This window comes from Macaca thibetana, chromosome 3 (assembly GCF_024542745.1).
Source record: "Macaca thibetana thibetana isolate TM-01 chromosome 3, ASM2454274v1, whole genome shotgun sequence".
Taxonomy (NCBI): Eukaryota; Metazoa; Chordata; class Mammalia; order Primates; family Cercopithecidae; genus Macaca; species Macaca thibetana.
The window spans coordinates 130,512,328-130,539,920 of NC_065580.1; the positions used below are offsets into that span (position 1 = coordinate 130,512,328).

At 41.5% G+C, this 27,593-nt stretch overlaps 1 protein-coding gene across 1 annotated transcript in view; it reads left to right on the forward strand.

The window, feature by feature from the left end:
* LOC126950294 (S-adenosyl-L-methionine-dependent tRNA 4-demethylwyosine synthase TYW1) overlaps window positions 1-27,593 on the forward strand; it is a 252,429-nt gene that overhangs the window by 189,319 nt on the left and 35,517 nt on the right. Inside the window, exons 14-15 of the mRNA XM_050783563.1 lie at window positions 6,784-6,894; window positions 19,535-19,702. Of these exons, the coding sequence (XP_050639520.1) occupies window positions 6,784-6,894; window positions 19,535-19,702 (279 nt within the window). The remainder of the gene's footprint in view (window positions 1-6,783; window positions 6,895-19,534; window positions 19,703-27,593) is intronic.

Below are 27,593 nucleotides of genomic sequence, written 5' to 3' on the forward strand. Positions count from 1 at the left end.
AAATGTACATGGATATGCAAAGGGCCAGGAAGAGCCAAGATACTCTTTCAGAAGGATGACATAAGAGAACGTGCGCCACTGTAGGGCTTTTCAATGTTGGCACCATTGACATTTTAGACTGGATAGTTCTTTTTAGGAAAAGGACTGGGGAGACTGTCCCATGCATTGTAGGATATTTAGCAGCAGCCCTGGCCTTTACCCACTAGATGTCAGTAGCAGCCCCCATTTGTGAAAACCAAAAAATGTTCTCAAGGTGTTGCTAATTGTCCCCTGCGGTGCGGAATCGCTCCTGGTTGAGAACCATCTCTATTGGATATCAAGTCTTAGTATAAAGCAACAGTAATTAAAAGTGAGATATTGAGACAATGAGAAACAGATCAGTGGAACAGAATAGAAAAAACCAGAAGCAGACCCTCACATGCATAGACAATGATTCTATCATATTTATTGCAGTGGACTATCCATATGTTAAATAAGTTTAACCTCGCAACACCACATGCAAAAGTCAGTTGTGGTGGATTTTTGACACAAATGTGAGTGGCAATATGATAAAACTTCTAGAAAAAAATGTAAGAGCTTTTCTTCGTGCTCTTGATAGCATGGAATGATCCTTTAAAGAGACACAAGAAACCCTGATATGAAAGAAACGCTAATAAGAAAAGAAAGTGGAAATGTATGACAATTAGGAATTCTTATTGATCAGAAGACATTGTGAAAAAAAGGAAGCCGTAAAGTGGATGAAATTATTTCTAATACATTTATAACAGAGCTTTTCTTTCCAGAAAATGCAAATAATTTATTGAAAATCAGTTGGAAAAAAAGACAGATATTCCAGTAGAGAAATATTCAAGACATTTGAACCAGTACTTCACAAAAGCAGAGATACAGATGGCCAGAAAACATATGAACTCAGCTTGCTTATATCACAGGCGGATGCAAGGCAAAACAATGCGAAAGTGGTGAAAACTAGCAACGCTAAGTGTTGTTGAAGATAACCAACCAAAACTCTGGTACAATATGAATGAAAGTGTGGCAGAATGACTTTGGCAATCAGATTGCCAATATCTGCTAAGGTGGAATGTATTCATATCCCATGACCAGCATTTCCATATTTAGGTAGATCCTAGAAAATGTGTGTTCTTGTGCATCAAGAGACAGGTACAGCCAGGCACGATGGCTCATGCCTGTAATCCTAGCACTTTGGGAGGATTGCTTGAGCCCAAGAGTTTGAGAACAGCCTGGGCAACAAAGTGAGAGCCTGTCTCTACAAAAAATAAAAATAAAAGCTAGGAGCAGCAACATGTGCCTGTAGTCTCAGCTACTCAGGAGGCTGAGACAAGAGGATCCCTTGAGCCTGAAAGGTTGAGGCTGCAGTGAGCTGTGCTTATGCCACTGCACTCCAGCCTGAGTGATGGAGCGAGACCCTATCTCAAGCCAGGAAAAAAAAAAAAAAAAAAAAAAGGAGGTCGGGGAGAGAGAGATGAGTACAGTAGCGCTCAGGGCAGCAGTATTTTTTAAGAAACCCAAAGTAGGGGGTTAAAATCGTTCACTAGTAGTATATTCATACAATGTGGCCATAAAGATGTATCTGTGATTACACATAAGTACCACGCACTCTACTGGGCCACTGGAGCTCCAGTGACATAGAACAGCATGAATGAATCTCGCAAACATCAAATTCAGTGAAAGAAGCCAGACACAAAGGAATGTATGTCACAGTAGCATTTTATGTAATTTCCTTAAACAAGCAAAAGTAAACTCTGGCATTCAAAGAGATAGCTGCATTGTTTTACAATAGCTAAAACCTGGAAATAATCCAAATGTCTAGGGAATGATTGAATATCTTGTTGTATATTCATGCAACCCAATACTAGATAATGAAAATGAGCAAACCTAAACATGCAGCAACATGGGTGAATTTTTTTTCATGTGTTTACAGTGTGGAGTGATAGATGCCAGACACAACATAATGTATGATTCCACTGACATAAATTCTGAACACAGGCAAAAACTAGACTATCATGTTAAAGTCAGAATATTAGATATCAGTCAGGTAAAGGGAGTAGATAGTGACTGGGAGGAGCAGAATGGTGTCTGGGTGATGAGCATTTTGTGATAATCCCTGGAGTTATACATTTGTGTTTTGTGTACATTTCTCTTTGTATGTTTCATTTCACAGTTTTAAAAGATTTAGCAAAGTGAGAGCCTGTTCTGGTTCCTACTGTTGCAATGACAGGTGAGCCCCAAAACTGGGGCTTAGCATGGGAGGGTTTTTGGCTTCATCCAGGAAAGAATTGAAGGGCAAGCCCGTGGCATTAGATGGGAATCTTTTATTGAAGGGTACAGCTCCTTGCAGAGCAGGGCTAACTCATAGGCAGTACACCCAGAATGGGCATTGTATGGGCTCTTGGCAACTGTATTTATATGCATATAAATGCGCTTCAGTTACATGCAAATTAAGGGGCAGACCAATGCAAATAAAGGGGTGTGTTATTCAGTAACTTCTGGGTTGTTGCATGGCATCTGTAAACTATCATGGCCCTGGTGGGGGTGTCTTATGCTAATGAACAAGAAGGCTGTCTTGGGATCACCCTAGTGGCCATCTGCTGGTTCCTGCTGGTTTCTTCACTTCATCCTGTCTGGACCTGTTTTGGTCAGCAGGGTTGTGACCAGAAAACAAGTCCTGCCAGTCTCCCACCTCGCTACTGCTTGGGTTCACACCCCAGCTTTGCTGCTCTCCAGCTGTATAACTTCAGGCAATTTACTTAACAGCTGTGAGCCTCACCTTCGTATGTGTAAAGTGAAGATAATCTATTTTGTGAGATTTGTTGTAAAGATTAGACAAATATTGGAATCTTTGCCAAGCTACAAAGTACTTTATAACAGCAGCTGGCACATAGTAAGGGCTGAGTAATTGCAAACTCCTGCTATTATTTTTATGGTTACCGTTGCCAGTTTATTTGTTCAGATGAATTGTAAACTCTCATTGGAATTACATTATATTTATAAATCCATCATGGCTCTCCATGTAGATGAGTTTTTGTTTAGGTCTCTTAGAAAAGTTTATTTTATTCACTGTCCTGCATGCTATTTCATAATTTAATCGTTAGACATTTATATTTTATCTATCTATCTATCTATCTATCTATCTATCTATATTTTTTTTTTTTTTTTTTTTTTTTGAGACAGGGTCTTGCTCTGTCACCCAGGCTGGAGTGCGTTGGTGTGATCATGGCTCACTGCAACCTCTGCCTTCCAAGCTCAAGCAATCTTCCTGCTTCAGCCATCCCCGGCTATTGTATTTTTTTGTAGTGATGGGGTCTCTTTATGTTGCCCAGGCTGGTCTCGAATTCCTGGCCTCAAGTAATCCTCCAATCTTGGCTTTCCAATGTGCTGGGATTACAGGCATGAACCACTGCACCCAGCTGAATCACTAGCCATTTTATAGATGTATTTTATAATTATAAGTAGAATATGGTTTCTCTTGAATTTTGTAATTGCTGATTGCTGGCATATAATAGCTAATACTTGGTATGATACACTGCTGCCAAGCTTGGTTCTAGATTCCACGTGCTAAATGCTACATTCAGGCAGAAACTAAGAACAGAGAGGTAACGATATCTAGTACATGGGTTGGGATTCATTCTGACCCCAGTGTCCATATTTAACTCACTGCTGTATGCTTGGAAAGCTGTTGGTTTTTATATTTTTATTTGGTAACTGGACTAGTCTCATTTTTAGTTGATTCTCGTAGGTTTCCAAGAAACCAGTTATATTATTTATAATTAATTATTTTTTGTATATCCTCCGGTAATTCTTATCCTGGCCTTGTTGCTTTGATCATAACTTGTAGAAAGGTGTTTTTTTAAGAAAGAGTAGAAATTCTTCTGTTAGTCCAGCTAAATAGAAATGCATCTCTTTATTTATTTATTTATTTATTTATTTATTTATTTATTTATTTGAGACAGAGTCTCACTGTGTTGCCCAGGCTAGAGTGCAGTGGCACAATCTTGGCTCATTGCAATCTCCACCTCCTGGGTTCAAGCAATTCTCTTGCCTCAGCCTCCCAAGTAGCTGGGATTACAGGTGCCTGCCACCATGCCCAGTTAATTTTTGTGTTTTTTAGTAGAGATGAGGTTTCACCACGTTGGCCAGTCTGGCCTCGAACTCCTGACCTCAAGTGAGCCACCCACCTTGACCTCCCAAAGTGCTAGGATTACAAGCGTGAGCCACCACGCTCAGCCCCTCTGTTTATTTAGCCAGTAAGAATAGTGTTGACTATTGACTGGAGAATGTTGTGGATTTTTTTTTTTTTAATGTTAAGGATGTGTTTTTTTAATTACTGAATTTACCAAGTGGCATTTGATTTGCTCATTCTATTTTGTTTTAAAAGCAGGGATGGCTTTTAAACTATATCAAATACCTTTGGGTATCTATGAAGATGATTGTGTGGTTTTTCTGTGTTGAACTACTAGTATAATGAATTGTATTACTGTATAGCCTAATATTGAATTGTTTTTGCATTCCCGGAATGTTTAGCAGAATGCTGAATTTTACTTGCTGAAATTTCTATAACAGTTTTACATACGTACGTATGAGTGAGATTGGTCTGCAGTTTTCTACTATTTTTGTTAGCTTTTGGCATTGGAAGAATTACAAGCATGTAGAGGGAATCTGGAAGATTTCTGTCTTTCCTTGCATGATATACTGCATTTTAGAAGGAACTTTACACATATGAGTAAATATGCTTGGAAAACATGAATTTCTGGTGTGGCTGCCTAATATTCCTTATTAACGATCTGTTAGTTTTCTTCAATGAAGATTTCAAGTGTTTCTTCTTTTTTATAAATGTTAGAAGTTTTCAAACATAGACTAAAGTAATAAGATTGGTATCATTTTGTGCATCCCTTTCACTTTACTTTTTTTTTTTTTTTTTCTTGAGTATTTTGAGCATTGCTACTTAAGGTGTGGTTTGAGGGTTGGTAGCCTGGATGTTACCTGGGCATTTGCTACAGATGCGTGTAATCATGTACATAGAACCACATACATCCCATCACCTTTGCCATAGTCTGTTGGTTACAGGCAAGTCACAGGTCCTGCACCTACCCAAGGGGTGGGTCTCACTTTAGATTTTAAGCCATTCTTCTTATTATTTTTATTTATTTATTTATTTATTTATTTATTTATTTATTTATTTATTTATTTTGAGACAGGGTCTTGCTCTGTCTCAGTGCAGTGGCCGTAATCTCAGCTCACTGCAACCTCCACCTCCCAGGCTCAAACGATTCTCCTGCCTCAGCCTCCCAAGTAGCTGGGATTACAGGTGCGTGTCGCCACGCTTGGCTCATTTTTGTATTTTTAGTAGAGATGGGGTTTCACCATGTTGGCCAGGCTGGTCTCAAACTCCTTAGCTCAGGTGATCCCCCCACCTCGGCCTCCCAAAGTGCTGGGATTACAGGCATGAGCCATCATGCCCGGTCTTAAGCCATTATTAATAATGTTGTCGGCTGGGCGCGGTGGCTCAAGCCTGTAATCCCAGCACTTTGGGAGGCCGAGACGGGCGGATCACGAGGTCGGGAGATCGAGACCATCCTGGCTAACACGGTGAAACCCTGTCTCTACTAAAAAATGCAAAAAAACTAGCTGGGCGAGGTGGCAGGCGCCTGTAGTCCCAGCTACTCGGGAGGCTGAGGCAGGAGAATGGCGTGGACCTGGGAGGTGAAACTTGCAGTGAGCCGAGATCGGCCACTGCACTCCAGCCTGGGCTCCAGCGAGACTCCGACTCAAAAAAAAAAAAAAAAAAAATTGTCCTGAGATTTTTTAATGTCTTTGAATTTTTAATCATTTGTTTTGGGTTCTAAAAGGGAGCTACAAAGTCAGGGTGTAAGCTTTTTAAAGGCTTTAATGCCTATTGTCTAATTACATTTTCAGAAATCTAGCTTGACACAATGGTGTACGCCTGTAATCCCAGCCCTTTGGAAGCCTCAGGCATGAGCATCACTTAAGGCCAAGAGTTCGAGACCAGCCTGGATAACATAGCAAAACCCCATCTCTAAAAAATTTTTTAAGCTTAGCCAGGCATGATGACATGTGCCTATAGTCCCAGCTGCTTGGGAAGCTGAGGCAGGAGGATCACTTGAGTCCAGGAGATTGAGGCTGTGGTGACTTAAGATTGTACCACTGCGCTCCAGCCTGGACCACAGAGCGAGACCCTGCTCTAAAAAAATAAAGAAGAAAAGAAAGCAAGCCAGTCCCTCTTGTGGTTATATGGCACACAAATGGCAACATTGACAATCCATCCATGTGCCTTTTCTGCCAGTAAGAAATGCCAAGAGATCATTAAATAATGAGAGAGTAGGAAAGAAGACAGGACTTATTAACAATTCTTGTCACTAACAACTTGGGTGATTATTACCTGAAGGCCTAGAGGATATTTGAATTAATTTTTTGTAGCCCAACACTGTTTGGTCAGTTTATCATTCCTTACTAAATGTAGTTCAGTGTGTCTGTGTCAAGAAACCTTTGGGTGCCTGGCATAGCCTTAAGTGCTGTGGGGGAGAGAATATATATGTCAGTATCGCTTGTGCCTTCCATAAGGTATGTTAGAATCATAGTGTTTATTTTTGTTTCATCTTTCCTCAAAATACAGCTTCAGTTTACAAAAGTTCATGATGAGTTTTGCCCATCCTGGGTTCTCTGGGTTGAAAAAGCTTGAGAAACCCTCTAGGTTAAGAGATGACGTCCACCAAGATAACAACAAAGTTGTCTTTTCCTTTGTTTTAGCAACAACGAACTGTCTACAGACTGACGCTCGTGAAAGCATGGAACGTGGATGAGCTCCAGGCCTACGCGCAGCTCGTGTTTCTGGGGAATCCTGACTTCATTGAAGTGAAGGTAAGCCCCTGCTCACTCTGGTGGCCATGGTGGAGTGACAAAGAATCGTGGTGCTTCGTTGGCCATGGTGGAGTTAACACCTTGTAAAACTCTAGAGGTCCCAGGAATTTTATTGATGTATTCATTTCATGGTCGGTATTCATCAAGAACCTGGCATTGTTCTAGGCCTTAGGGATAATAGCTGTCAAGAAGACCAAGCTCTTGCTCTTATAAAGCAAGTGTTTTAGTGGGAGGATGGACAGTCGACACAAAATGAGTCATTAAAAACCATGTAGTGACATGAATATGCTGAGAAATAAAATAGTGTGGTGGTGAGTAATTGGTTGGCTTTTACATAAACTTTTATTTCAGACATATACGGAAGTAGAGAGATTGGTCTAATGAACCGCCATCCACCCATCACTCACCTTCAAAAATGATCAAGTCAGGATCCAGAGTTGTTTCAATTATACCTTTACCCATTTTCTCTGCTCTTAGCCCAGATTATTTTAAAGCAAACCACCAAAATTAAATCATTTACCCACAATTGTTTCAGCATATATTCCTAAAAGATATCTATGCTTATTTTATTTCATTTTTATGTTATGTTATGTTATTTTGTGTTATTTTTATTTTATTTATTTTGAGACAGGGACTTGCTCTGTCACCCAGGCGGGAGTACAGTGCTGTGATTGTAGCTCACTGCAGCCTCCAACTCTTGGGGTCCAGCAATCCTCCTGCCTCAGCCTCCTGAGTAACTGGGACTAGAGGTGCACATCACTGTGCCTGGCTCATTTTTATTTTTTTGTAAAGAGAAGGTCTCACTGTTTTGCCCAGTTTGGCCTCAAACTCCTGGCCTCAAGCGACCCTCCTGGCTCGGCCTCTCAAAGTGCTGGGATTATAGGTGTGAACCACTGTGCCTGGCTGATGTGTATTCTTTTCAAACAGTTATTCAGAGTGCTGGGCTCATACCCAAAAATTTTCATTTCCTCGTCCATGGGTTTTTTTATCCTCTTAGAAATCACTTTGCTGTATAAAATGGATCATGCATCTTGGCTGATGCCCTATGTTTATATTTTAGATTCTGTTGATTGCATGTTCCTGTGCTTCCTGTATTTCCTGTGGATCGGTGCCTATAGTTAGATCAAGAGAAGATTGATTACATTCAGCAGTACATGTGTGTGTGGGTTTGTTTTATATTTCAGGAATATTTCACTGGTGGTCTTGTATACTCCAATCAGGAGTCACATAATGTCTGCTTGCCTCTCATATTTTTGCAAGTGTTTCTTTGGGATAGATACCTATGAGTGTATTGCTGGGTCAAAGGGTAAATGCATATATTATTTTACTAGATATGGTGGTTGACTGTTTTAGAGAAGCTTTTCTGAGATGACATTTTATTTTATTTTATTTTATTTTATTGTTTTTTTGAGATGGAGTCTTGCTCTGTCACCCAGGCTGGAGTGCAGTGGCACGATCTTGGCTCACTGCAACCTCCGCCTCCCAGGTTCAAGCGATTCTCCTCCCTCAGCCTCCCAAGTAGGTGGTGCTACAGCTGCCCACTACCACACCTGGATAAGTTTTCTATTTTTAATAGAGACGGGGTTTCACCATGTTGCCCAGGCTGGTCTCGAATTCCTGACCTTGAATGATCCACCCACCTCAGCCTCCCGAAGTGCTGAGATTACAGGGATTAGTGCTGAGATTACAGGGATTAGAGCTACCGTGCTGGGCCTGAGATGACATTTTTTTTTTTTTTTTTTTTTTTTTTTTTTTTTTTTTTTTTGAGATGGAGGCTTGCTCTGTCGCCCAGCCTGGAGTTCAGTGGCTGGATCTCAGCTTACTGCAAGCTCCGCCTCCCGGGTTCACGCCATTCTCCTGCCTCAGCCTCCCGAGTAGCTGGGACTACAGGCGTCCGCCACATCGCCCGGCTAGTTTTTTTTTTGTATTTTTTAGTAGAGACGGGGTTTCACTGTGTTAGCCAGGATGGTCTCGATCTCCTGACCTCATGATCCACCCGTCTCGGCCTCCCAAAGTGCTGGGATTACAGGCTTGAGCCACCACGCCCGGCCTGAGATGATATTTTAAAAACTGATATGTAAGTGGTCAGCAAAAGCCTGGGGTAAGGGCATTCCGGGCAGGTGGTGCTAGTCCACGGAGGTCCTGTGCTATCCTAGTAGAGCAGCTGAGGTTGGCAGTGGCACAGGATGAATCAGAGCAGTGGGCTGGGGCAGCTTTTAGGAGGCCTTTCAAGCAAAGATAGGGGGTTGGATTTTAAACTAAGTTTGATGGTAAGCTTTTTAAATATAGGTGCACTACGAAAGGGCGTGAAGCTGGGGAGAGATGCAATCTGATTTGTGATTTTAAAAGATCACCCCACTGTTGCAGCATGGCTTGGTTGTAGAGGGCAGTAGAGTAGGCAGAACAGTCACGAAGTGAGTGGTTAGTCCAAGCAAGAGATGGTTTGGGGAAGGTCAGTGGGACTAGGGCTGGAGAGCAGTGGGTGCATTTAGGATTCGTTTTGGAAGCAGAACAAATGAAACTTTTTGCTAGATTATAGGTATGAGCTGAAAGAAAAAAGAATCAAGAATAGCACCTGGGTTTTTGGCTTAAGCCATTGCGTGGATGGTGAAACTGTTTGCTGAGATACAGGAAACCAGGAGGGAAAAGGGGACATATTTGGGGAGAAATTTTGAGCTCCCTGTTGGCTACGTTAAATTTGAGATATCTTTTAAATATCCGAGTAGAAGTTTAAATAGATCGTAGGTTTTATAAGCTCAAAATTTCAGGGATAAGATAGGACTAGAAATAATGATTGGAAGTAATGGCTTTTTTGGGCAACTAAGAGTCCACAAGACAAGAGAAGTGATGAGAAAATGTACCCTGTCTGGGAAAGCCAGCTCTGCTCATTTCCGTTTATGGCTCTGAAACTGAACGCTCTCTGTGTCATATCAGAGGTTTTACAGCTGTCTTTTGGTGAGTTTAGCTTTTGGTGTTGCTCTAGAGGTGTGGGGAGATGGGAACAGATGAAATACTCCTGTCTGAGTATGTAACATTTTATCTCTGGTCAGGCTGAAGACACTCGAAATTGCTCTTAATTTCAAAAGGCTACTCTTGGCAAGAGCTCTAATGATGCAAAGATACAAACTGCCCCTGAAAATATGTGTCAGCTTAAGCAAACCTTGCCAACATCAGAGATTAGTGGTGTTTCAATTTACGATTTAGCTATTAAAGAATGCTGCCTCAAATTATGTTGCAGTAAAACCTCTATTATAATAAAGCAGCTTGGCTGGATCTCCCCTTTTTTCATTTCCCTCCTTTCTTCCCCCCTGCCCCGCCTCTCCCCTCTCCTTTCTTACTTTTGTAGTCATGTTTTTCTATAAAGAACAGGTATTTTAAATCTGAAAAAAAAATCAGCCAGCATTATTTTTTAAAGAAAGACAGCTTTCTTTAAATAGCATAATTTTAAAGAAGTATTTTTTAAAGAAAGACAGCTTTCTTTAAATAGTATAATTCTCTGGTGGATATTACTTGGTTCACCAAACTATGAACATCATTAGGAAATAGATAAAGCCTTCTGTCTATAGCTGAGATGTGTTTTGTTTCGTTTTTCTGAGACAGTCTTGCTCAGTTGCCCAGGCTGGAGTACAGTGGTGCAATCATGGCTCACAGCAGCCTACAGCTCCTGGGCTCAGGTGATCCTCCCACCTCAGCCTCCCAAGTAGCTGGATGACAGACGCACACCACGACGCCTGGCTAATTTAAAACATTTTTGTATTTATAGAAATGGGGTCTCACAGTGTTGCCCAGGCTGGTCTTGAACTCCTGGCCTCAAGCAGTCCTCCTATGTTAGCCTCCCAAAGTGCTGGGATTATAGACATGAGCCACTGCACCCAGCCTAGCTAAGATGCTATTAACAACAAAGTTTTCTTTCAAATTTTCCATTTTATTATTTTGTCCTTGCATTCAACAATATTTTTGAGATCTCTCCATGTGATAGGCCTTGTTAAAGCACTGGAGATGAAAAATTTTATATGTATGTGCTATTTGGGAAATGAATGTTTTATTGAAAATAGGCAAAAATCTATAAAAGTAAAATGACCTACTCTGAGAGATTTTATAATTGAAAACTCTTGGAGAAATGTATAACCAAAATTAATTTTTTTTTTTTTTTTTTTTTTTGAGACAGGGTCTAACTCTGTCTCCCAGGCTGGAGCACAGTGGCACAATCTCGGTTCACTGCAACCTCTGCCTCCCACGTTCAAGCAATTCTCATGCCTCTGCCACCCAAATAGCTGGGATTACAGGTGTACACCACCATGCTTGGCCAATTTTTGTACTTTTTGTAGAGACAGGGTCTTGTCATGTTGCCCAGGCTGGTCTTGAACTCCTGAGCTCAGATGATCCGCCTGCCTTGGTCTCCCAGAGTGTTGGGATTACAGGCGTGAGCCACCGTGCCTGGCTTAAAATTAAATTTTTGATGATAAAATATAATGTAATAAATAACAGTTCATGTTACATCAGAGGGAGGCACATTCAGTCATGTCAGATCTTTCATAGAAGACCCCAGGGAGAAGGGTCCTGCAATGAATGTGAAATGCCTGGTCACTAGAGGGTTAGTCTCATGCTTTGTTAACTTACCTGTCATTCGTCTAGCAAGTTAATGAGATGTCTTCCTTTGATGCTGTAGTGGCAAAAGGATGTTTACAGAATATAGCATACTGCTACTAAGAGGCAAAACAAATTCTAGAATAATATTTATTATGCAATTCCATTTTCTTTTTTTATTTTAATTTTTATTTTAAATCGTTGATTGCATTTTCAATGTTGTATGTTCAGATGTATTTATGTAAGAAAAGTATGGAAGGATATATGTGAGATTGTTAACAGTTATCTATTTGAGAGAAGGGGGGAAGGTTTATTAATTTTACATTTTGTAATTATATATTGTGTGGATTATTGCAATGAGCATGCATTGGTTTGTAATTCAAAAGACAAATGGAATAAGTAAATGGAGAAGGCATGCTTTTCCTGTTCAATAGGGTTAAACTACAGAATGTCTGGAAAGACATCTTTTTGTTGTTGTTGTCTTATTAATTAAAGTTAAAAATTTCTAAAATAGAGGAGTTTTAAAAATTATTACCTGGGCCTAGTGGCTCATGCCTGTAATCCCAGCACTTTGGGAGGCTGAGGCAGGTGGATCACTTGAGGTCAGGAGTTCGAGACCAGCCTGGCCACATGGTGAAACCCTGTCTGTACTAAAAACACAAAAATTAGCTGGGCATGGTGGCGGGTGCCTATAATCCCAGCTATTCGGGAGGCTGAGGCATGAGAATCACTTGAACCCAGGAGGCAGATGCTGCAGTGAGCTGAGATCATGCCACTGTACTCCAGCCTGGTCAAAAGAGCAAGACTCTGTCTCAAAATAAATAAATAAATAGATAGATAGATAGATAGATAGATAGATAGATAGATAGATAGATAGATAAATAACAACAACAATAATAAGGCCTCTCCATAAAACATTTGATAAGAACTAGCAATATAAGGCCGGGCGCGGTGGCTCACACCTGTAATCCCAGCACTTTGGGAGGCCGAGATGGGCGGATCACGAGGTCGGGAGATCGAGATCACCCTGGCTAACACGGTGAAACCCCGCTCTACTGAAAATACAAAAATTAGCCGGGTGCGGTGGCGGGCACCTGTAGTCCCGGCTACTTGGAAGGTTGAGGCAGGAGAATGGCGTGAACCTGAGAGGCGGAGCTTGCAGTGAGTGGAGATCGCACCACTGCACTCCAGCCTGGGCGACAGAGTGAGACTCTGTCTCAAAAAAAAAACCCAAAAACTAGCAATATGGTAGGCTATAACCTCAAACCTCTCTAAGGATAAACACTTAGAAGTGAATCTGTTATGAAAACCATACGTTTGGGAAGGTGCATATCTGTCATGGCCGTAAGGGAGACACTCTTGGAGCTAGAAGAAAAGAAACCATTCTGAAAGTACTCCATGGTCCCCGTAGACAGGACTTGGGTTTAAAGGACAGAAGACTAGGCCCTTTCACCTTCAGTGAAAGGATGGATTAGGGAAAAACTTACCCATGGACACAGTAACACTTGGAATGTTTGTTCCATACCCGTGCTCTTGGTAAAAAGGAAAATTCTCTCCAGGGCCTTACCCTCAAACAGCCTTGGAATTCAAATTTAATATTATAGTACCTCAAGGTCATATAAATGCTCCCAAGATGTAAAATCAATAATACAAATTGGCCCTGGATTCATGGATATGCCTCAAGCTCCCTGCAGACGCAGACACAATGCTGTTCATACCCTTTGTATTTCAGTTGAGTTGCTTATCTTTTTGTTATTAAGTTCTTTGACTTTAAAATGGAAACACACACATACGTGTGTGTGTGTGCATTCAGAGTACTGTGCTGAACTGTTGACAAATTCCTAAATCCAGTTTGAGGAAGGTTTCTGACATGTGTATGTCTCCCTATTCAACTTCTTTTTCTCATTTTGCTTGTAGCACTAACCTAATTGAATTTAGGAAACTCTGCCTTCCTTTTTCTATCTACCCTGTGTGCAGTTTCTCATGTGTGAGTCAAAGGAAAAATCATCTTAACTTTGGTCATAGAAATGGTAGCATGAACACCCTTGGGTCAGGAAGGGCGATTGTAAATGCGGGAGTGGCGTCATGGCCAGGCATGCCCTCGGCATCTTTCCTCCCTGACGCGCGCGTGTGTGTGTGTGTGTGTGTGTGTGGTGTGTACATGTGTGTGGTGTGTGTGTGTGTTTTGTGTGTGTGCATGTTTGTGCATTGTTGTATGTGTTATGTGTGTGCATATATGTGTGTGTGTTGTGCTCGTGCATGTGCGTGTGTGTTGTGTGTGCATGTGTGTGGTGTTTGTGTGCATGTGTGTGTGTTGTGTTTGTGCATGTGCGTGTGTGCATGTCAGATCTGGGGTCTCCCATAGTCTGCACTTACTGGAGTCTCGTGGGGCGAGAGGCAGTGCCCAGTTTTGATACCTACCTAAAATGTGCCAGTGTAGCCTAAGACAGGTTATTCATCCTCTTTGAGCCTAAATTCTGTCAATCTTAAAATTAGAATAAGAATGTCTCTTTAATAAGTTTGTTTTGCGAATTCAATGGGGTAATGTATGCCCAGATTCAGTTAAGTTTTTAGATCACTCTCCATTAAGCACATTTATTTAAACGAAATCAATAGAGGCTATTTCTTTATCATATCGATTTCCTCTTTTCTTTCTTTACCACTCTTGTAAAATATTTTTCTGCTATATTCCTTGTAAATTAGCATGTATCTTAGCTTCATTAGGCTTAAAGAGGCCTTTATTTGCTAGCCTGAGAATCTTCCTTGTCATTATTTACTTGCTTGCTTGTGAAAAGGTTTCCTGTTACAACCATCTGTCTTGCTGAAAACTTTTGTAATACAATCCATTTGTAAATGAAATACTGTCTGTGTGTTCTCTGCCTAGCATTACACCTTGAGACTAGGAAGTGCTCTGTAATTATTTGTTGTCAAATTGTTTAAAACTACTTACTGTTAGCCCCCTAGCTGTGTGGAATGCTCAATTCTTGCAGAATGCACCCTGCAAAATGATTGTCTTAGCATAGCCTCACTCTCTCCCACAAAGGTGAGGAATACAGTCACTTTTTCTTGTACGTAGCAGTCCCTAACCAGCGTTTATCAGCTGGCTCACAACTGTTACGGAGTAGAAAACTCCTGAGTAATGCGAATGAAATTTTGTATTAGATTAGAAAAGAGTTATGGAGTTTAATGTCATAGGAGAATGTCTGACTCGATTTTTCATTCATTTAGCATAGATTGATTTGGGGTACCAAGAGGAACAAGACACAGTCCCTGCCCTTGAAGGGCTGAGTTTTGACGCTTTGTTGTACCAGTTACCTGGTAAAAGATAACTGCACAGGATGTGATAAGATCAGGGTCAGATAGCGTAGAGGTTCCTGAATGGAGGTTAAAAAAATTGATGGGTCGTTTTAGCCAGGTGCAGACAGGATGCTGAGTGGGCAGTCCAGCTCTAGAGTTACTTGTGCATATGGCCAAAAGACAGGGGCTTGAATGGCTGATGGTCCATTGTTAGCGCAAGCTACAGAGGCAGGTGAGGAAGGCCTCGTGCCGTGGTGAGAAGCTTGGGCTGGTTTAAAGGGGAGTTATTGAAGCATTTTTAGGATAAAGGAATGAAGTATTTGGGGTATATTGTGGGAGAAAAAAATCATAAAGTCATTATTTCTTTTCTCATCAAACTATGGGGAACAAAAACAGTATCAGGAGTCTTTTGACACCCAGTTGGTTTAATTAGGATATCAAATAGTCAAACCAGCGTAATACTGCTCTTCCCACAGACCATGAATCCCAAGGCAAACTCTCCAAGCAGCCAGTGAGGAGGACTTTATGGCCCCGTCTTAGTCTGTTTGCATCGCTATAAAAGAATACCTGAGGCTGTGTAATTTCTAAAGAAAGGAGGTTTATTGGCTCATGGTTCTGCAGGCTCTGCAAGAAGCCTGGTGCCAGCAGCTGCTTGTGGTGAGGGCCACAGGCCGCTTTCAATCATGGCAGAAGGCAGAGAAAGAGACAGATGGACAGACAGAGAGACAGACAAATGGACACTGCCCTTGTGACCCGAACACCTCCCATTGGGTTCCACCCCCAACACTGGGGATCACATTTCAGCATGAGGTTTGAAGGCTCAGATATCCACAGTATAGCAACCCCCATCTCCTAGGGCAGTGGGGTGGGTCCGAAAGCCACCAGGTTGTAAAAGTGTAGGTTATGCTTTTCACTGCAGACTCCAAAGATGTATAAATGGTCCTGTTCTTCACGAACATTCTTGGGGTCGGGTCTGCTTGTCACTCCTCAGCCTGCAGATTCTGGCGTGAGTGACTTGGCTTTTCCATCACCACGCTGTACCCATCTGTTTTCTTCAGACTGTTCTTTATTCAGAGTTTTGGGCGAAAAACTTGCTGCTTCTGATAAATGGAGTTGGGGGTGAGGGTGAGAGTGGGTGAGAAGGTGGCAGACAGCTGTGATATGAAGAGAAAGTTTTTTAGATAATTCTGTGCTCAGGAATAAAGTCAGGACAAGCCATCAGTAGACTAGAGGGTAGGATGAAGTGGGGCAGTCACAGCAGAGAGAACACCAGACAGAGCCATTGGGTGCCTAACTAAGTGAGAGCTCGGGGTCCCTGAGGTGACCCCCACTCTAAGTCACCAAGACCATTTTCTGCCCAGAGCATTTCTGTCACAGTGCAGGCTCTGGCTCTGTGATTGACTCAGGAAGTTACCCAGGACTGCTTCCCTCAGAGGATTTTGTTGTTGTCGTTGTTTGGGTTTTGTTTTGTTTTGTTTTGAAACAGAGTCTCGCTCTGTTGCCCGGGCTGGAGTGCAGAGGCGCGATCTCAGCTCACTGTAATCTCCGCCTCCCAGGTTCGAGCGATTGTCCTGCCTCAGCCTCCCAAGTAGCTGGGATTACAGGTGAGCACCACCGTGCCCAGCCAATTTTTGTATTTTTAATAGAGACGGGGTTTCACCATGTTGATGAGGCTGGTCTCGAATTCCTGACTTCAAGTGGTCTGCCCGCCTCAGCCTCCCAAAGAACTGGGATTACAGGCATGAGCCACTGTGCCTAGCCTCCTCAAAGGGTTTTATCTGGCTAAAATGAGAAATGTTATGTGAAAATACCATAAAGCATCATAGAGTCGTAAGGAATGGTGGAGTCATGATAATGAACCACAGCAGGCATTCTCTCATTCCATTCCCAAACTAAATCTCCCCTCAGTGTTTCATGGCTATTTTTGCTGTGTAATAAAATATTAAAATATTTTCAAAAGCTGTTCCCACGAAGACAAGATCTTATCTAACAACTCTGTGATTCAGTGAACTAACTTTTTAAATATTAAAAAGGAAGTCCTTTGAAGTAGCTACTGCATACATGGTGGTTTGTGTAATCCACATATAAGCAGTATTTAAATTGAGGTAGAGTACACTTTTATGACTAATTTGGCTTATCAATAAATCATTTTCATGTTTTTTATGCACTTGGGTAAGGCTAGCAGTTTTTCAGCCATGCTTTCATAATGATTGCTTGAACCATGTCATTATTTGCCTTTTTTTCTTCACCTTAAGCTCTGTTACTGAGCAAAAGGGGCTCACTGCCTGATGCTCTGGAAGCCAATACTAATTGACATAGGGTTTTTGAGGGGGAAAAAAAACCTTTTTTATTGCAAGTCAGCTAATAAAGAGACACTAAGTCCAGCTCAAATTTGTCTTCCTGTGCAGGCTTTAAGGCAATGATTTTATCAGGAGATGGATTCTCGGATTAGTAAGTGATTAGTGGAAGGAAAGGGGAGATCTGAAAAGTCCTTGGACACGCGCAGTTGTCTATTTCATCATGCTTCCTCATGGATTATATATGCAAATTCAGGCAGAGTTAGTATGAAATGTGTTGGAAATTTGGGCTGTGACGTCAGCAAGCTCTTTCTACTCAGACTCCATTGGCCATGTTGGTTCCAACCAATTTCAGCCAGTTTTTTTTTTAATCTCACAAGCAGAGGGAGTTTCAGCATTTTAGCAAGTTGTTTATTTTCTTATACTGCCATCCTGCAAACACAAGAATTTCTGTTAGTCGTTGGTTTCTTTAACTCTTTAGGGCACAGTTTCAGCTCCAACTCTGTTTAATGAATCTTCTAAATCACTGGGCAAGCTGAGAAGATTCTCTTGTTTATTGTAATTATGCGGGGTGGCTGTGGTTTATATTCCACAAAGGCCATCTCAGTTTAGTGCACCAGTAATCTTTCTGAACAGCTGTCTTGAGTCGAGTGTTTGGCAAAGCTCATGTGAATCTTCATCCAGGTCCCAGCTCTGCCATCAGGGTCAGGGTCACTCTGGTCATTTGTTGGTTTTTAAAAATTCAGTGTTGGCCAGGCACGGTGGCTCACGCCTGTAATCCCAGCACACGGGAGGCCGAGATGGGCAGATCACTTGAGGTCAGGAGTTCAAGACCAGCCCTGGCCAACATGGTGAAACCCCATCTCTACTAAAAATACAAAAATTAGCTGGGCATGGTGGCACGTGCCTGTATTCCCAGCTACTTGGGAGGCTAAGTCAGGAGAATCGCTTCAACCCAGGAGGTGGAGGCTGCAGTGAGCTGAGATCACACCACTGCACTCCAGCCTGGGCAACAAGAATGAGACTCTTGTATCCAAAATAAAATAAAATAAAATAAAATAAAATGTGTCATTCTGCATTATCCAAATTGTCTGTGGTATGTGTGTGTGAGTCCTGTCTTTATATGTATTGGTATGTGTTTCTGTGTGTGTGTGAGAGAGAATGTGTATGAGGGGTGCACATGCCTTTCTCCCAGTCCCCCCCAGTTATTCCCCACTTAGCAGAATCATTTCTGGGATATTCAAACAAGTTGTTGAGAAAAGTTTGATTTGTGAGTATTTGAAGAGCTCACAGAGTTAAGATTTATCTCAAGAAATAAGATAAATCTTTTATTATTAGAAAAGTAATCATTTACCATTATGTAATTTACCAAATAGAGAATTTAGTTATGAAATTTTGGGCTCTTGTATGCCTGGGCTGTTAGAGAGTCCAAGAGTTAGACAGTTTATCTTTCTGCAGTTGTACTTAAGAAGAATTTCTATGTTGGTCAAATACATGTGTGTATGTAGTTGTGTGTAAAGGTATATAGGTGCATACACAAATATATTTCCCTTTTGACATGATTGTCTATACAACCACATTCAAAGTGCATTACAAAATGAATTCCTTAAAGAATAATTTTAGGCCAGGTGTAGTGGCTCACACCTGTGATCCCAGCACTTTTGGGAGGCTGGGGCAGGTAGATTGCTTGAGGCCAGGAATTCAAGACCAGCCTGGTCAACGTGGCAAAACCCCATCTCTACTAAAAGTACAAAAATTAGCCAGGCGTGGTGGCAGGCGCCTGTAATCCCAGCTACTCGGAAGGCTGAGGCACGAGACTCTCTTGAACCCAGGAGGTGGAGGTTGTGGTGAACCGAGATCGCGCCACTACACTCCAGCCTGGGCGACAGAGCAAGACTCTGTCTCAAAATAATAATAATAATAATAATAATAATTTTAAAGGGATCCTTACCTGGCACTTTAAGGAAAAAGTTTGCCAGTTTCAATCTCAATTATACTAGAAAATGGAAGCTCAGCTTATTTTCCCAGTGTATCAATTACTTGGTCAGTGAATTTTTGTGAGTGTCCACTATGTCCCCATTATTATCCTAAGGGGTGATAACCCCTTCAGAATTCCTCAGTTATAGTGCACAGATGAATCTGAATCAAAAAACATGCTGTTGATTAAAATACATTATTGTGACCAGACAGCATAGATTGTGACAACTGTAGAAAGCACAGGTACTTAAGCCCCAGCAATGTCATCGAGTAGCGAGAGCATCGGCCTGCTGTCTTTGTCAGTAGCTACTTGTATGGTCTCCTAAGCAGATTTTATCGTCTCTATGTTCACTTCCTTCACTGTAAAATGCGGACTGGATTGCATTGGATGACCTCAAGAAGGCTTTCTGGCTCTGAAAGTCTTCTTCTATGACATGCAGGTAGGTCTGTAGTCATCTCTGATGGTTATACTGTTTCCACAGGGTGTTACCTACTGCGGAGAAAGTTCAGCAAGCAGTCTTACCATGGCGCATGTGCCCTGGCATGAGGAAGTGGTACAGTTTGTCCGCGAGCTGGTGGATCTGATCCCTGACTATGAAATTGCATGTGAACACGAACACTCTAATTGCCTCCTGATAGCACACAAAAAGGTAAGAATAACTCAAACATGGATTCTTCTGTTCCCCGACCCTGCTGTTCTTTCCTTCTCTTCTCTCTTTATTTTCCTCTTACATTGTTATACGTATTATTTGCTTGTTTACTACCTTTCCTAAAACAAAAATAAGAAAGCACTAAATTCTGTCTGCTGGGCTCATAAACCCTTTTCTGTGTGAAATTGCTTCTTGTTTAGCCCTCCTCTCGACATCTTGAAGTACTTTCTGGTTTGCAGTTTTTAGAAGGTGCATGCTAACAAAACAAAGCAAAATATCCTTGTGATAACGTCTAGTCCTTTCCTGGAATGACAGGGAAAAGCTAAAATAGTAAATAGTCCCCATATGAGTTTCTAGCTGTCAGAAGCAATATTGAGGTATCTATCAAATTTTAGATTGCTTGAATCTTGGCATCTGGAGAATTTTGTTTGGGATTTTAGTTTATAACACTATTTCCATTTTCCCCCTTTAGTCCTTTTATTAGATAGAACAAGTACATGAATCTAGTATCTTTCTTAAGTAAATAACTCCTAGCAAAGGAAAAATCCAGTTCTTGATAGAGGTGGGCCACTGAAATAATTTATTAATTTTCTGGAGAAGTTCTGGAAAATTTCTTAGTCTTTATTTCTTTAAATATATATTCTTTCTCATTATATTTTCTCCTCTGGGACTCCAATTAAACATATGTTAGACGTCACTATATTTAGTTTTTTGTATCTCTTGCCTTCTCATTTGTATTTTTTTGCTTTTGTCTCTCCATCTCTCCATGTTTCATTTTGGGTAGTTTCTATTGATTCATATTCCAGTTCACTAAGTTTTGCTTCAGCTGTGTCTCCTATGCTATTAAATTCAACCATTAATTTCTTAACTTTAGATTTCATGTTTTTTAATTGTGTAATTTCTGCTTGGTTTGTTTATTTCAAAAATGCTATTTTGTATAATTTCTATTTCCCTGCTGAAGTTTTCAAGCTTGGGTTTTATCTTCTTGAGTACTGGAAGTGAGTTGTTTTATGGTTTGCATCTGATAATTCCAATGTCTAAAGTTTCTGTGGCCGTGTGTCTGTTGTCTGTCATTTCTGCAGGTTCTCATTCATGTTGCCTTGTCTTCTCCCGTGCCTTGTTACCTGTGATTGCGTTCTATATGTTGTATTTAGAAGATTATTTCTAGAAATGAAGTCAAGCCTAGGATCAGATCTCTCCTGAGGTATTTGAAATATGTGATTTAACCCTCTCAGTTTTACCATATGGAAACTGAGGTCTGAACGGTGAAGAGACTGGCTTAAATGGCTGTGTCAAACTAGAATCACAGCCTTCTCTCCCTCTAGTCCATTGATCTTTTGTATACTACAGGGCATCTTTCGAAACCATTGGCAGTATTCAAAGGAACATTTAAAACAGGACAATTTAATTTTAGTCTAATACTTTACTTCAGTCTGTAAGATTTCTTCTCTATTCCCATGAGGATAGATGAAATCAATAGCAACCGTCTCATTCAAGCCAATTCAGTTCTTTGAGTGTTTATTGAGTGCCTGCTGAGTTCTGGACACCAGGCTGTGCAGCAAGGGACTCAGTGCTCAGACATGAAGAATGGAAAGCCACAGGGTTAATTGCAAAGTAGACTTGGCACAAATCTTACACCACCACTTGTTAACTAGGTGACTTTGTGCAAGTTCTTTCCTCTTTCTGTAGTGTGATGAATGAGAAGAGATTACATGTGGAGTCAGATTGATTAGAGGGCTTTAATCTTGGCCCTTATCTCTTTTTAGCTTTTCATCTGGAAAATGGGCATATTGCTAGCCAAGGCCATTGCTATGAAACACTTAACACAGCACCTAGCTCATAGCATGATTCAGTTATTGCTGCTTCAGTTATTGTTATTTTTATAAAACCACCTAATTTGGCAAATGCTTAATATGTGACAGACACTGTCAAGTGTATTTTTAAATCCTCACAGCATCCCTGTAAGGTAGGTACTATCGAGACCTCTGTTTTTTTTTTTTTTTTTTTTTTTTTTTTTTTTTAAAGATGGAATCTTGCTCTGTTGCACAGGCTGGAGTGCAGCGATGCAACCTTGGCTCACTGGAACCTCTGCCTCCCCGCTTCAAGCACTTCTCCTGCCTTAGCCTCCTGAGTAGCTGGGACTACATGTGTGAGCCACCACACTGGCTAATTTTTGTATTTTCAGTAGAAATGGTGTTTCACCATGTTAGCCAGGCTGGTCTCGAACTCCTGACCCCAAGTGATACGCCTGTCTCAGTCTCCCAAAGTGCTGGGATTACAGGCATGGGCCACCACGCCCAGCCTGACCTCTGTCTTATGGATGAGAAATTGACACCTCAAGGGGTTCAGTAACTTGCCCAAGATGAAACAGCCAGTAAGGAGGAGAAATGGGATTTAAGCCCTGGCATCTGACTCCAGAGCCTGTATTCCCTTCTTTCCTTCCTTCTTTCTTTTTCTTTTGTTTTAAACTTGGAAATTATTTCAAATTTACAAAAAAGTACGATGATAAAAATAGAACAAAGGACACAGATTTGCAAAATCACCTGTTACCATTTTTCTGCCATTTGCTTGTTCTCTTGCTCTCTCTCGTGCTCTTGTTCTCTCTCCCTCTCTCTCCCTCCCTTCCGCACCCCCGCCCCCCGCCCCCAGTCCCCCAGCATACACATGCACACATCTGTCTTTTCTGAGCCATTTGAGGAAATGTTGCATTGGTCATGGTCCTTTGCCCTAAATGTTTCAGTGTGAATTTCTTAAGACTAGGAATATTGTCTCTTATAACCACAATACAGTTATCAACTTCAAAACTGTAAACTGATACATGACTTTAATCTACTATCCATATTCACATTTTGTCAGTTCAACTTGTAATGTCCTTTATAGCACTTCCCCCTCCAGTTCAAGATCTACTCTGCAGGAGTCAGCAAACTTTGTTTATAAAGAAAATATGAGCCGGGTGTGGTGGCTCATGCCTGTAATCCCAGCACTTTGGGAGGAAGGCTGAGGCGGGCAGATCACTTGAGGTCAGGAGTTCGAGACCAGCCTGGCCAACATAGCGAAACCCCATCTCTAATAAAAATACTAAAATTAGCTGGGTGTGGTGGCAGGGGCCTGTAATCTCAGGTACTCAGGAAGCTGAGGCAGGAGAATCGCTTGAACCCGGGAGGTGGAGGTTGCAGTGAGTCGAGCCTGGGCGACTGTACTCCAGCCTGGGCGACAGGGTGAGACTCCATCTCAAAAAAAAAAAGATATAAAGTAAATATTTTAATTTTTATATAAAGTAAATATTTGAGGTTTGCAAGGCACATATAGTCTCTGTCAGACATTCTTTGCTTGTTTACTCATTTTACAATCTCTTAAAAATGCAAAGACTGTCCTTAAAACAGGTTTGTGAGTTAAATGTGGCCAGATTGGGCCTACCAGCCACAGTTACCCAATCCCTAATTTAGGCAGATACTACATTTTCTTCTCATGTCTCTGTAGTCACCTTCAATTTGGAACAATTCCACAGTCTTCCTTTGTCTTTTATGATGTTGCTATTTTGAAAGAATACAGTTTCCCCCCTTCCCTTTCTTTTAATAGAAATATTTCTTGGTGAGGTGCAGTGGCTTACACCTGTAATCCTAGAACTTTGGGAGGCTGAGGCAGGTGGATCCCTTGACCCCAGGAGTTCAAGACCACTCTGGGCAACATAGTGAGACCCCATCACTATTGAAAAACAGAAAAATTTCCTAGGCGTGATGGCACGAACCTGTAGTCCCAGCTACTTAGGGGGCTAAGGTGGAAGGATCATCTGAGCCCAGGAGGTCAAGGCTGCAGTGTGCCGTGATTATGCCATTGCAGTTGAGTCTGGGCAACAGAGCGAGACTATCTCAAAAAAAAAGGAAATGTTTTTTGTTTTATATTTGCCTGATTTTTCCTTGTGGCTAGATTGAAGTTGTACATCCTCAGATGGAATACTGCGTTGGCGGTGTGTCCTTTTCAGAGTGTCACACTTGGTACCTGGTGTCCATGTCTCCCTCATTAGTGGTGATGATTTTGTTCAGCCAACAACTTTTACCCAGTTCTTCTGTTTCTCTCCTTTGCACCTAATAAGCTATCTATGAAAAGGTACCATAAGACAATGCAGTATCTCACTTCTTACCAAAATTTCCCCATAGATTTAGCACTTATTGATGGTTCCTGCCTGATAAAATGTTTTATTGATTGTAAAATATTGATTTTTGTAACTGTACCACTCCTTCCACATTTACCTTCAGCATTCTACTATAAACAAAAGCCCTCCCTTGCTTCCCATTTATTTATTTATCAGTATGGACTCAGGAATTCTATTTTTTGTTCCAGTGGGTTACTGGAACTGTACTGATTTTAAACCACTCTTCTATACTCCCTGTTCCTCTTTCTCTGTCTCTCCGTTCTCTCTAATTAAATCCCTCATATCCTTATTCAAAATTGATACTAATAGTATTGCTTTCAAGGCCATTATCAAGATTAAAAATAACATATTTAAAGTACCTAGAAGGATTCCAGCCTGGGCGACAGAGTGAGACTCCATCAAGAAAGAAAGAGAGAGAGAGAGAAAGAGAAGAAGAGAAGAGTGGGAGGGAGGATGGAAGGAAAGAAGGAAGGAAAAAGTAGAAAGAAAGAACTTAGAAGGGAACCTGAAGTGAAATAGGCAGTTAATAAATAGTTGTTACTGCTGCTTTTATGGGTCTTCCCCTACCCACAAGGAGCTCGCGGTTTAGTGGGGAAAACGACTGAAAATCAGTGTGATCAGTGCACAACCAGACATGGCACCAAGTGTGCACCAGGACAGAGGAGAGAATCTGAGATAGACCCTCATTATTCTCTATAATGTTTGTTGAATACCCATGTGTGTCAGGCACATGGGTGTTCTGAGAATACAGAGGACTGGGTACTCTAAGATTACAAAGATGAGTAAACAGTGGTCCCTATATTTGTCCGTTTTCACGCTGCTGATAAAGACATACCTGAGACTGGGTAATTTATAAAGGAAAAGAGGTTTAATGGACTCACAGTTCCACATGGCTGGGGAGGCCTCACAATCATGGTGGAAGGCACATCTCTTAGATGTTGGCAGACAAGAGAGAAAAGAGCACCAAGCGAAAGAGGAAACTCCTTATAAAACCATCAGATCTCATGAGACTTACTGACTACCACAAGAACAGTATGGGGGAAACCACCACATGATTCAGTTATCTCACACCAGGTCCTTCCCACAACACGTGGGAATTACGGGAACTACCATTCAAGGTGAGATTTGGGTGGGGACACAGTAAAACCATTTCAGTTCCTGCCTTCAAGAATGGTCTAACAGAAAAAGACAAATATCTTAAAAAAAAAAGTGCTGAGAATGTAATCAGAGCTATGATGGAAGAATGGAATGGAGCTCAATGAGTGCATTCTGAGGACTACTTGGTCCCATCAGGAGAGGCTTCACAGAGGAGGAGCCATTTACCTGGATCTTAAATGATGGCTGAGGTAGGAAAAACATTTGAGCAGAAGCAGTACAAGCAGAAGTCCAAGGAGATGCACGGAGACATGGCACATTGAGAACCACAAGTAGTTTGGGATGGCTGAAGGTCAAGAGAAGGGTTGCAGGGGAAGGAGATTATTAGGTAGGGTTAAGATCACAGATAGCATTGAATGGCATCCTAAATGTCATTTTCCCTAAAGGGCATGGGGAGGCACTGGAGAGCTTTAGGTAGGGAAGTGCCACAATCAAGATTTGTGTTTCAGAAAAAATTGGCAGCATTACAGGGGATGGATTGAAAAGCTGTAAGACAGAGAAACCAGTTAAAACACTGTTGTGATAGCCAGCTGTGGTGTCATGTGCCTGTAGTCTCAGCTACTCAGGAGGCTGAGGCAGGAGACTCACTTGAGTCCAGGAGTTCTAGCTCAGCCTGGACAACATAGTGAGACCCTCCTCCATATCTAAAACAACAACAACAACAAACCTGTTATAACCCTCAGGTCCAGCAATCTGAGGGTGAAATGGGGGTCTGAGGCAAAGGCTGTGATGAGTGAGAATAGTGAGTGGTAGACCTGGCAAAGTATTAAATGAGGACCATTAATGAGTGTGCAGGTTCAGGCATGACTCCCTGGCCTCTAACCTGGGAAACAGGTGATTGTGAAGGTGTCTTCCACGGAGATGATGTTACTTGCATATTTATTTTTCATGTAGGTAGAGAGTGAATGGATTGACTCTGCGATGTCAGGAAGAAATTCCAGCAAAGATACAGATACCACATTATGGAGTCCAGATTATGAGAAGTTGTCCTTAGAATGCCCAGAGTGAGACAGATGGTCCAGGTGACCATCCAAAATGCTTTGAAATTAATTACTTAAACACCACGGATACCCTAACGTGGAGGTTTCCAACTTGCACATTCATAGTGCTCTAGTGCCTCAATAGCTTTTTCACAAGACCTGTAGGTCAAAAGAAATACCTAGCAGTTCTCTTTGTTATGACATCGTCGAAAGAAATGTGACACAGCCTAATGTTGAAACTAGGAACTCTCTCAAGCTGGTAGTTGATGGAATGCCTTGCAGTGTCCCAGTGAGTACTGTGCTCCCACTGCTTGGGAACCATGGCCATGAGGAAATAATACAGAAACCCATCCAAAAAGTAAAACAAGGCTCATTTAGATTCCTTCCAATTATGTGTTTTCTGGCGCTTCTTTTCCTTTTTCTGGTATCAGAGTATGCAGATCTTGTCATTTTTCAGCCATGGCCTCTCTATTCTTATACTAGTGTCTAGCGAAAGATGAAAATATGGTACCACTTCTTAGGAAATAGTCACTTCTCAGGCCTGGTCCATTGGCCCTTTCTTTAAGCTCCTGAGCTGAGTCAGGTGATCTGAAACCAGAGAGGTCCAAATCATCAAATACCTGTTTATCATTCTCTGCTTTCTCAGAAGATTGCTCAATTTATTTTTTTATTTTGGAGACGGGGTCTCATCTCACTCTGTCACCCAGGCTGGAGTGCAGTGGCGTGAACATGGCTCATTGCAACCTCAACCTCCCAGGCTCAAGCAGTCCTCCTGCTTCAGCCTCTCGAGGAGTAGCTGGGACTATAGGCGTGAGCCACCATGCCCAGATAATTTTTAAATTTTTTTATTGAGATGGGTTCCCACTGTGTTGGCCAGGCTGCTGTCAAACTCCTGGGCTCAAGCACCCTCCTACCTCGGCCTCCCAAAGTGCTGAGATTACAGACATGAGCCACTGTGCCCGGCCTCAATTTCTACTAATAATCCCGGGACTTCTGAAAGAGAGTGCAAGCTGCTGCAGTCATGTTGAATGAAGGACTACTCTCCTATTGTTGTACCAAGACAGCCACAAAAGAAAACTGAATACCAAGTCTTTACTTTAAAACAATTATAGATTCATAGGAAGCTGCAAAATGGTACGGAAAGGTCTCAGGTACACTTCACGTAGTTTTTCCCAGTGATAACATCTTACATGATCATAGTATGTTATCAAAATCAGGAAATAGACATTAATACAACCCATTGACCTTATTCAGATTTCATCAATTTTAAATGCACTCACATGTGTGTGTTTAGTTCTATGCTGTTTTATGTGTAGATTTATGTAGCCATCACCACGACCCAGATAGAATACTGTTCTATCACCACAAAGATCTTTCTCACACTTCCTTTGTAGTCCAATACCAACTATCCCTAGCCTCTGGCGACCACTAATCTCCTCTCCATCTCTGTAATTTTCTCATTGGAAGAAGGATATATAAACAGAAGTTTACTCTATCTGACAATAATAGAGCCATTTCAGCTTTCTTTTGATCAATGTTTGCATGGCATATGTTTTTCTGTCCTTTGCCTTTCAACCTGCCTGTATCATTATATTCGAAGTGA